Source organism: Pristiophorus japonicus, chromosome 20 (assembly GCF_044704955.1).
Source record: "Pristiophorus japonicus isolate sPriJap1 chromosome 20, sPriJap1.hap1, whole genome shotgun sequence".
NCBI classification, from domain to species: domain Eukaryota; kingdom Metazoa; phylum Chordata; class Chondrichthyes; family Pristiophoridae; genus Pristiophorus; species Pristiophorus japonicus.
The window spans coordinates 44,203,189-44,215,231 of NC_091996.1; the positions used below are offsets into that span (position 1 = coordinate 44,203,189).

Genomic DNA, 12,043 nt, shown 5'->3' on the forward strand with positions numbered 1-12,043 from the left:
CCACACACGCCCCCCCACACACGCCCCCCCCACACACCCCCCCCACACACGCCCCCCCACACACGCCCCCCCCACACACGCCCCCCCCAACACACGCCCCCCCCACACACGCCCCCCCCACACAACGCCCCCCCACACACGCCCCCCCCACACACGCCCCCCCCCACACACGCCCCCCCCCACACACGCCCCCCCCACACACGCCCCCCCCACACACGCCCCCCCACACACGCCCCCCCACACACGCCCCCCCACACACGCCCCCCCCACACACGCCCCCCCCACACACGCCCCCCCACACACGCCCCCCCCACACACGCCCCCCCCACACACGCCCCCCCCACACACGCCCCCCCCACACACGCCCCCCCCCACACACGCCCCCCCACACACGCCCCCCCACACACGCCCCCCCCACACACGCCCCCCCACACACGCCCCCCCCACACACGCCCCCCCCACACACGCCCCCCCCACACACGCCCCCCCCACACACGCCCCCCCCACACACGCCCCCCCCACACACGCCCCCCCCACACACGCCCCCCCCACACACGCCCCCCCCACACACGCCCCCCCACACACGCCCCCCCCACACACGCCCCCCCCACACACGCCCCCCCCACACACGCCCCCCCCACACAGCCCCCCCCCACACACGCCCCCCCACACACGCCCCCCCCACACACGCCCCCCCCACACACGCCCCCCCCACACACGCCCCCCCCCACACACGCCCCCCCCACACACGCCCCCCCACACACGCCCCCCCCACACACGCCCCCCCCACACACGCCCCCCCACCACGCGCACACACACGCCCCCCCACACACGCCCCCCCCACACACGCCCCCCCCACACACGCCCCCCCCACACACGCCCCCCCACACACGCCCCCCCCACACACAGCCCCCCCCACACACGCCCCCCCCACACACGCCCCCCCCACACACGCCCCCCCCACACACGCCCCCCCCACACACGCCCCCCCCACACACGCCCCCCCACACACGCCCCCCCACACACCGCCCCCCCCACACACGCCCCCCCCACACACGCCCCCCCCACACACGCCCCCCCCCACACACGCCCCCCCCACACACGCCCCCCCCACACACGCCCCCCCCCACCACACGCCCCCCCCCACACACGCCCCCCCCACACACGCCCCCCCCACACACGCCCCCCCCACACCCGCCCCCCCCACACACGCCCCCCCACACCACGCCCCCCCCACACACGCCCCCCCCACACACGCCCCCCCCACACACGCCCCCCCCACACACGCCCCCCCCACACACGCCCCCCCCACACACGCCCCCCCCACACACGCCCCCCCCACACACGCCCCCCCCCACACACGCCCCCCCCACACACGCCCCCCCCACACACGCCCCCCCCACACACGCCCCCCCCAACACACGCCCCCCCACACACGCCCCCCCCCACACACGCCCCCCCCACACACGCCCCCCCCACACACGCCCCCCCACACACGCCCCCCCCACACACGCCCCCCCCACACACACCCCCCACACGCCCCGCCCCCCCCACACGCCCCGCCCCCCCCACACGCCCCGCCCCCCCCACACACCCCGCCCCCCACACACACACACCCCGCCCCCCCCACACACACACACCCCGCCCCCCCCACACACACACACCCCGCCCCCCCCACACACACACACCCCGCCCCCCCCACACACACACAACCCCGCCCCCCCCACACACACACAACCCCGCCCCCCCCACACACACAACCCCGCCCCCCCCCACACACACAACCCCACACACACACACACACACAACCCCACACACACACACACACACAACCCCACACACACACACACACACACACACACAACCCCACACACACACACACACACACACACACACACACACACACACACCCCCCCCCCCCCCGCACCCCTCACTGTCAGATACAGAGAGAGAGAGACAGTACAGAGAGAGACACTGACAGAGACACCTTCCCTTCACATAAAGGTAGGACTTCTCTTTTGTATTGATTACTTATTACTTTGGTCTTCATGCTTTAGGTGCAGGGTTCCTTCTATTTTTTATTAATTAATTGCTTATTACTTTTTGTACTTCGTTTAGTGCTTAGTGCTTTAAATGTACTTTGCTTCTTTAATGTTGTTGCGAAGGTGTTTTTTGAAAATCCTCTAACTTCCCTTAACCCCCGCTGTTGTGATGTTGATGTGTCCTTTGTGTTTAATGTTCCCCACCCGCCGTCTCTGGCTGTGCCTGCACTAAACTTAACTCGAGGTAAGGTTTTTGAGAACTTACAAAAGTGGACACTTACTCCATCCTAAGTTAGTTTGCAGTAAGTTTTCACTGCTGAAACTTGCAAAACAGGCCTGAGTGGCTGGACACACCCTATTTTGGAAAAAAAAGTACCTTACCTAAAGCCAACCTAAACTAACTCACTAGAACTGGAGCAAACTAATATCCGAGAATTGCAATTTCTAACATACTCCAAACTAAACTAGTTGCTCCAAAAAACTAGGAGCAACTCCATCCGAAACTTGGGCCCATTATGAGAGGGGAAAAAAATTGCTTTTGTTTCTTAGCTAATTTTGTATCCATGCTTCCATTATCCCTTTAATGCCATTGGCTTTTATTTTGCTAACAAGTCAATAACCATTCAACAGTTTACATAGACCATTCACATTAATTCTGGGGACTTGAGGCTATTAACTAGCACATTATACTGCCAATTAAAAGATTAGGGTTTTACACTCTGCCTGCAGCTGCACTGGGAAGAACAAAGCCCAGTATGGCCTGAACCATACCGACCAGGAAGATCCTAAGTTCGATCACTGGTCTGAGCTAAGTTTTTGACTACAACCTGCACTGAAGCTGGGATGCCATAATTGGCGTTCGTGGCCCAAGACTAGACAGGAGATAATGAGCAGGGTTTCCGTTCTCTTGCCACTGATTCCGTCCCCTTCACTGACAACTGCCAACCGACTGAATCAGACCGATTCCAACCTAGCCATCCTATTTGATCCTGAACTGAGCTTCTGACGCCATCTACAATCCTGTTTCAGGCCATCTACTACAGAAACCCTCACCCCTGCTTTTGTTACCTCCAGACTCAATGCCCTCCTGGCAAGCCCCCATCTTCCACTCTCCATGAAATTGAGCTTATCCAAGCCTCTGCTGTCCGTATCCTAACTCAAGTCGTGTTCACCTATTACCCCTGTGCTCGCTGACCTGCATTGGCTCCTGGTCCACCAATGCCTCGATTTTAAAATTCTTATCCTCATGTTCAAATCCCTTCATGGTCAAATCCCTTCATGGTCTTGCCCCTCCCTATCTCCCTTTAAGAACTCTGTGATTTTTCCAACCCTGACCTTTTGTGCATCTCCCGTTCCCTTCCTCCCACCATTGCCGGCTATGCTTACAGCCATCCAGACCCTAAGATCTGGAGTTCCCTCCCTAAACCTCTCCACCTCTCCTCCTTAAAACCTTTTACCAAGCTTTTTAATCACCCATCCTAATATCTCCTCCTTTGGCTCGGTGTCAATATTTGTCTGTTTGCACTCCGGTGAAGTACCTTGAAACGTTTTCTTAGGTTAAAGGAGCTATATAAATGCAAGTTATTGTTGTTGCTTACCCTGGATCCTATGACATAGTGGGGTAGGCAAGAATGACTTATTTAATTCCGAATGCTGATGGGAGGAGGTCCTAGATTGGAGGTCCAACATCACTTGGGTTCTTTTAAGGACATTGTTCAGTTTGGGGAAGAGGGTGTATTTTTGCTCATGGACGGGGAGGGTATTTCTGGTCAGTGTGACAATGTACCTGATGCAACATGGGATTTTGCTAAATCTTGCCAACTCAATTTGCAGTAGGTTTTATTTCGACTGGTTAATCACCAAAGCTGCTACACCTTTGTAACACGCATCCCTTGGCATCTACTTCATAAAGTTGTTTGATTTTCACTGAAGACTTTGAGACGCAGATTTGTATTTTCAGCCACAGATTTTTCTGGTTTTCAACATTGCTCACTTGCGATCCAACTTCACAAAACTAGCAGACAAACTCCAACACACGTGCCTTTATTCACACATTTTCTTACATTCGAAAGGTACTGCTTTTGCGTTCAGATAGCACAGCTTATTTTACTGCACTGTTTCATGGTTTCTGCAAGTATGCAATCACATTTTTTATGAAAGGGAATAAATTGATTCTTGACAGTTCAATTTGGAGCTGTCACATAATGTTATGTATTGGTCACGATGCCTTTGGTTTCCTGAGACCGCTCACTGTTTCTAGTATATTATATATTTGTGTAGATGGCAGCCATGATTTATTTTTCACTTGTGTAGCCCTGGTACCAGCAAGTGTGCTCGTTGAATTTACACTCCCCGTTCTCTTATCTCCTTCGAAAATTGAAAAGTGATTACCTGGGTCTGTGATTCTGTTGTGATAAGAGCCGGGGTTAGTGCAACCACAGTGATATAGTGCAGAGACCCCAGTCGACCAGAATCCAAATTAAACAACCACTCATGTAACACCTGTCTTTGTGAGTTAGAAGTCAAACCCATTTACAGAGGGGAAAAAAACATGCAAAAGGGTGCAGTTGTGATATGGGCAGATGACAGATATGTTTGTTGCTAGGGTGAAATTTCACTCGGTGTCAACAGGACATTTAATAAATTCCATAGCCCATCCTAAAGCTGGTTTTGCAAATAATAATCATACTTTTGAATTTGTGTATAAAGAGGTCTGTTTGGATCTCTGCGATTCAACTGTAGAGAATTCCATACCAAGATAAGTCTTGCAAAGTCTCATCCCTCATTCCATGCAGTCATTATACTGTATTTGTGCTGAGATCTGGTTCCATATTCTGTGCTCAGCACCCAATTATTTACCTTTGGGTGTTAATGGAGTTGGTTTGTGGATGTGTTTGTTGGTAGTGCCGTTTAGCACTCCACTAATATTTAAACAAGAAAAATAAACAAGCTGATGAAGGTCGCCTGTTCCTTACTGCAAGTTCTCTCCTGGTCTGATGTGCTGTAATAAAAAGTTACATTTCATAATTTTACATACACTATTGTCAATTTTCGTGTTTATGCAAACTGCTAAAAAATTGTCTTTGTTATCTAAACTAATGTAATAGGTGAGATAGAAAAGTGTGATCAATGTCAGGACAGGTCATCCTGAAACATAGACAATAGGTGCAGGAGTCGGCCATTCGGCCCTTCGAGCCTGCACCACCATTCAATAAGATCATGGCAGATCATTCCCTCAGTACCCCTTTCCTGCTTTCTCCCCATACTCCTTTTTGATCCCCTTAGCCGTAAGGGCCATATCTAACTCCCTCTTGAATATATCCAATGGCATCAACAACTCTCTGCGGCAGGGAATTCCACAGGTTAACAACTCTCTGAGTGAAGAATTTTCTCCTCATCTCGGTCCAAAATGGCCTACCCCTTATCCTAAGACTGTGTCCCCTGGTTCTGGATTTCCCCAACATCGGGAACATTCTACCCGCATCTAACCTGTCCCGTCCCGTCAGAATCTTATATGTTTCTCTGAGATCCCCTCTCATCCTTCTAAACTCCAGTGTATAAAGGCCCAATTGATCCAGTCTCTCCTCATATGTCAGTCCTGCCATCCCGGGGATCAGTCTGGTGAACCTTCGCTGCACTCCCTCAATAGCAAGAACGTCCTTCCTCAGATTAGGAGACCAAAACTGAACACAATATTCCAGGTGAGGGCCTCATCAAGGCCCTGTACAACTGCAGTAAGACCTCGCTGCTCCTATACTCAAATCCCCTAGCTATGAAGCTCAACAGACCATTTGCCTTCTTCACCGCCTGCTGTACCTGCATGCCAATTTTCAATGACTGATGAACCATAACACCCAGGTCTCGTTGCACCTCCCCTTTTCCTAATCTGCCGCCATTCAGATATTCTGTCTTCGCGTTTTTGCCTCCAAAAGTGGATAACCTCACATTTATCCACATTATACTGCATCTGCCATGCACTTGCCCACTCACCTAACCTGTCCAAGTCACCCTGTAGCCTCCTAGCGTCCCCCTCACAGCTCACACCGCTACCCAGTTTAGTGTCATCTGCAAACTTGCAGATATTACACTCAATTCCTTCATCCAAATCATTGATGTATATTGTAAATAGCTGGGGTCCCAGCACTGAGCCCTGCGGCACTCCACTAGTCACTGCCTGCCATTCTGAAAAGGACCCATTTATCCCGACTCTCTGCTTCCTGTCTGCCAACCAGTTTTCTATCCACGTCAGTATATTACCCCCAATACCATGTGCTTTAATTTTGCACACCAATCTCTTGTGTGGGACCTTGTCAAAAGTATTTTGAAAGTCCAAAGACACGACATCCACTGGTTCTCCCTTGTCCACTCGACTAATTACATCCTCAAAAAAATCCCAGAAGATTTGTCAAGCATGATTTCCCTTTCATAAATCCATGCTGACTTGGACCGATCCTGTCACTATTTTCCAAATGCGCTGCTATTTCATAATAATTGATTCCAACATTTTCCCCACTACTGATGTCAGGCTAACCGGTCTATAATTACCCGCTTTCCCTCTCCCTCCCTTTTTAAAAAGTGGTGTTACATTAGCTGCCCTCCAGTCCACAGGAACTGATCCAGAGTCGATAGACTGTTGGAAAATGATCACCAATGCATCCACTATTTCTAGCGCTACTTCCTTACGTACTCTAGGATGCAGACTATCAGGCACCGGGGATTTATCGGCCTTCAATCCCATCAATTTCCCTAACACAATTTCCAGCCTAATAAGGATATCCTTCAGTTCCTCCTTCTCGCTGCCCTAAGAAACATCTGCCCTGAGATGTACTTTGTTAACCCTGCTACAGATTCAGAATTAAATTCAGATTCAGTTGTTTAATAGTTGATTTTGATTTTGGGTCAAATCTAACCTCTTGTTTACCACTAAAAGAAATTCATTAGTCATGGATACGGCCAGAAGAGTTTTATGTATTGCAAGCAATTATTTTGTTGATCCGAGTTATTTCTTTCCTTGTTTATTTTTAAAGGATCATTTGGTGTGTTTCCTCCCTGGGACCCTAGCTTTAGGAGCTCACCATGGTCTTAGTGCAGATCACATGGAACTGGCTAAGGAGCTGATAGAAACCTGCTATCAAATGTATGCACAAATAGAAACTGGACTAAGCCCAGAGATTGTACACTTTAATCTGAGTCCACACAGTAACAAGGATGTCGAAGTTAAGGTAATGGAAGTTGTACTTTTAATTTTAATAGTGCAGGGTACTTAATATTTATGATTCACAACTGACATTTAATCCTTCCCAGAATTGTAAAAGATGTAGTCACACTATTCAATCGCATTCGAAAAATTTGTGTCCTTGCTGGCAATTCACAGCTTACCCAACGACTTACAATCTATATTAATGACTTGGATGAAGAGACCGAGTGTAATGTAGTCAAGTTTGCTGATGATACAAAGATGGGTGGGAAAGCAAATTGCGAGGAGGACACAAAGAATCTGCAAAGGGATATAGACAGGCTAAGTGAGTGGGCAAAAATTTGGCAGATGGAGTATAATGTGGGAAAATATGAGATTATCCACTTTGGCAGAAAAAATAGAAAAGCAAATTATAATTTAAATGGAGAAAAATTGCAAAGTGCTACAGTACAGAGGAACCTGGGGTCCTTGTGCATGAAACACAAAAAGTTAGTATGCAGGTACAGGAAGTAATTATTGCAAGGGGGGTGGAGTATAAAAGCAGAGAAGTCCTGTTACAACTGTACAGGGCATTGGTGAGGCCACACCTAGAGTACTGCGTACAGTTTTGGTCTCTATTTAAGGAATGATTTATGTGCATTGGAGGCTGTTCAGAGAAGGTACACTAGGTTGATTCTGGAGATGAAGGGGTTGATTTATGAGGATAGGTTGAGTAGGTTGGGCCTATACTCATTGGAGTTCAGAAGAATGAGAGGTGATCTTATGAGGGGGCTAGACAAGGTGCAAGAAGAGAGGATATTTACACTCATAGGGGAAACTAAAACTAGGGGGCTTAGTCTCAGAATAAGGGGCCGCCCATTTAATACTGAGATGAGGAGGAATTTCTTCTCTGAAGATTGTAAATCTGTGAAATTCTCTGCCCCAGAGAGCTGTGGAGGCTGGGTCATTGAATATATTTAAAGCGGAGATAGACAGATTTTTGCACGATAAGGGAATAAAGGGTAATGGGGTGTGGGCAGGGAAGTGGAACTGAGTCCATGATCAGATCACCCATGATCTTATTAAATGGCGGAGCAGGCTCGAGGGGTCAAATGGCCTCTTCCTGCTCCTATTTCTTATGTTCATATGTTCTTAAAATCAAATGTCACGTCAATCAAATGTTGTTTCAATCTAAAATGAGGTGTTGGGTTATTTGAGAATTTTGAAAAGTTGCATATTAAAACGGGAACTATACATAGAACCTCAAACAAGCAGTTGGATGTAAAACAATAGAATCAGCTCAGTACAAAATGGAGAAATAACAAAGTGAGAATGCATGCAACGCTGCTGTATTTTAGCTGGGATTGCTTGTATTGCTGGTGAATGGGCATTGTTTTCTCACCTGGTAAATATTGTCTGGTGAATGGGCATTAATTCAGTGTTGAGTTTATTTAACATTGATCCTTTAAAATCATAAGAATTAGGAGCAGGAGTAAGCCAAAGCGACCCCTCGCGACTGCTCCGCCATTCAATAAGGTCAAGGCTGGTCTTCTACCTCCATTCCAATTTCCCACCCTAACCCCATATCCCTCGATTCCCTTAGTGTCCAAAAAATGATCGATCTCAGGCTTGAATATCCACAGTCCACGCAATGTTTGAACATCCACAGTCCTCGGGCGGACTCAGTATGAGACAATCAACCATTGGAATTAGAAATGCATAATACAAGCTGCAGCTTTGGAATGCTGGTGCCTTGTTTGAATAGACCCCCATGCAAGAATGACATATCAAGGTGTAACAATGTTAATGAAGCTGAGAATGCAGCATATGGTTCGATTAAAACAAGCACTCCAGTTCAGTGTAAACATTAATTGCAGCTATTGGTTCAATAAAAGCCTTCACTTTCGGCATATGAAACCTTATGTGTGCCTCTATGTCGCATGTATGTAATTTTAATGTCTTTTCAAAGTGCTGTTTCAGATCATTCTGATTGTTTTTAACAGCCCGCAGACAGACACAACCTTCTAAGACCTGAGACAGTAGAAAGCTTGTTCTACATGTATAGATTTACACGTGATAAAAAATACCAGGACTGGGGCTGGGAAATTCTCCAAAATTTCAACAAATATACACGGGTAAGTAATGTGGGATGACTTTTGATTCTTCAGATGTAAAATTGCTAATAGAACATCAAATATATTAAGGTAACACACTGGGCCCAAGTTTCGAGCCGCGCCTAGAACGGCGCAGTCCCGACCTGGACGCCCGTTTTTCGTGCCACAAAGTGCGCCTAAAAAAACCCTCCGTATTCTCCACCTCCCTGCAGGTCCTCTGGCCCTCAGCGCAGCGCAGCACGAGTTGTAGGGGGCGGAGCTAGGACCCTGCGCCGAAAACAGTGCCGGGAGCTCTGCACATGCGCGCTACAGTGGGCACGCAAATGCAGTTGCTCCAGGCGCCCGAAACTGTGTGGGAGGGGCCCGAAGCACGCAGCCTCTAGCCTTGGCCCAATGGCCTCACTGGGGCTGCGTAATTAAGGCTCCTCCCACGGCCAGCTCCTGCTTCCTCCCGACCCCCGCGCCCCCCCCACCCCCCCGGACCAGACCCCCCGCTCCCGGACCGGACACCTGCCCCCCCCCCCCGGACCTGACACCCACTTCTCTTTCCCCCCCCCCCCTCCCCCCCCCCCCCCGGACTGGACCCGACACCCGCTTCTCCTCTCCCCCCCCCCCCCCCCCCAGCCGCCTCCGGACTGGATCCGACCTGACCTCCCTCCCCCTGACCTGACCTCCCGCTCCCTCCCTCCCCCCGACCCGAACCGAACCGACCGACCTCCCTCCCACCACCCCCCCCCCCCCCGACCCGACGCCACCTACCTGTAAATCTGGTGCTGGGGACGGGCACGCTATTGGAGGGCTCCCGGTGCTGCAGTCGGTAAGTAGAAAATGTTTTATTTATTGATTTAAAAAAAAAATTATTTCTTATTAATTTTTTTTTGATTGATTTATTGATGTATTTATCATTTATTATTGGTGATGGCTCTTTATTTGTAAAACTGAAGTGTTTAATGTTTGTAAACTTCCCTTTAAACACCCCCCCCACCATTCCCTACGCCTGATTTGTAACCTATGCCTGATTTTCTAAAGTGTAGACAAGGTTTTTTCGAGCGTACAAAAATCTTCACTTACTCCATTCTAAGTTAGTTTGGAGTAAGTTTTCACTCACGAAATCAGGCGTAAGTGGCCGGACACGCCCCCTTTTGAAAAAAAATTCTGTTCCAAAGTGAAACTGTTCTACCTGACTAGAACTGGAGCAAACTAAATGTGGAGAATTCCGATTTCTAAGATACTCCGTTCTACACCAGTTGCTCCTAAAAATCAGGAGCAAATCATGTGGAAACTTGGGGCCACTGTATTTATCAACCATGTTTTTCTTGATTTGGTTCAACTAATGAACTTAGCCATACTGATTCTCTGAAATATAGATCAGGAAAGCAATTTAGTTTTACAAAATGGTTCCAGCCACCATATTGATTTCTGGTCCAGCTGTGGAGTTGTATATAAATAACATAGGAAAACATAAATTAGATTGTGTAAAAATCATTAAACGTAGCCATAAAATTAGTAGTTTAATGTCAAAATCCCTGTAAGAAGTTTCCAAATACCCCTCACTTTATGACTTGAGTTTTGCATCAGTTCTTGTAGTTTCCACCTGAAGCTTCTGTTGAGGGACTGCCAGCTCCTTTGCATAAGCTGTGTGTGAAAGGGAGATACTTTGGGAATTTTTACCTTGTTCCTGTGCAGCTACAGCAAAGTGCACTAGGCCAGCTTGTGTCACTGATGACCAGGCAATATTTCCACAGTGAGAAGTAAGAAATAGGGAAGTAGAAACAAGATAAACAGTTGGCAGATGGGGAAGGAGTCGTAGAGGAGGCGAGGGTGAGCCAGAAAAGAAGCAAATTTACCAGAAAAAGGTGGGGGTGGAGAAGAGTAAAGTGAAGAGACTGGAGAAGGGATATGAATAGAAGGAGGGAGGGAAGAGCAGGAGAATGGAAGGAAGAAAGGAAAAGAGGGAAGAAAGGGAGAAGTGATGGAGGAGGAGGAGAGTGTGAGAACGGAAGTAGGGGAAGGAACTGGGAAGAGAAGGCCTCTAACGAAAAGAGAAGGAAGTGAGGAGGGAGATGAGAAGAGGAGAGAAGGCAGATGGAGAGAAAAGGGGTGCTCATTCATCAAAATGTGACAGTTATAAAAACCCTACAATGTCACAATGCCATAAGGCTAATTTAGTCTTACAGGTTTCTGATGAGACATTAAACCAAGGGCCCATCTATCCTCTCAGGTGGACGTAAAAGAGCCATGGCACTATTCGAAGAGCAGCAGGGGAGTCCGGGCCAATAATTATCCCTTAATCAACATCACTAAAACAGATTGGGGCTGAAATTGATCGACATATAGCCCAAAATGACAAAATTCGTCAAAAAACACCTACATACCCCACAGTGGAAAATTCATCAGTGATATACCATCGGGCGGTATGCCTACTGCCAACATACCGCCCAAAATTACAACGTTTGCGACTTACCACCGGCATACAACCGGAGCTGCAGACCATCCTGGAAAAGCCCCCATTAAGAGCAATGCATTTAAGGTTGGTCCCAGAGTTTCTTAACTCATACCTGTGTAACAAGAACTCCAGTCTCTGGCCTCTTGGGGGGGGCAGGGGGGTGCGGAGCTTCACAGCAGCATGTGCATGCGCACAACTCGGGAGCCGAAGATTCCCGAGTGAAAAGGCCTCACCGGTGCACACCGGCAGCTGCATTCTGCTCGGC

General features: G+C 49.3%; 1 protein-coding gene across 8 annotated transcripts in view; it reads left to right on the forward strand.

Annotated features, from left to right (window-relative positions):
- LOC139232509 (endoplasmic reticulum mannosyl-oligosaccharide 1,2-alpha-mannosidase-like) overlaps positions 1-12,043 on the forward strand; it is a 68,230-nt gene that overhangs the window by 53,261 nt on the left and 2,926 nt on the right. For all 8 annotated transcript variants that reach the window (XM_070862829.1, XM_070862827.1, XM_070862835.1 and 5 more), the window contains 2 exons: positions 7,070-7,264; positions 9,222-9,353. In XM_070862829.1, coding sequence (XP_070718930.1) covers positions 7,070-7,264; positions 9,222-9,353 — 327 coding nt within the window. The remainder of the gene's footprint in view (positions 1-7,069; positions 7,265-9,221; positions 9,354-12,043) is intronic.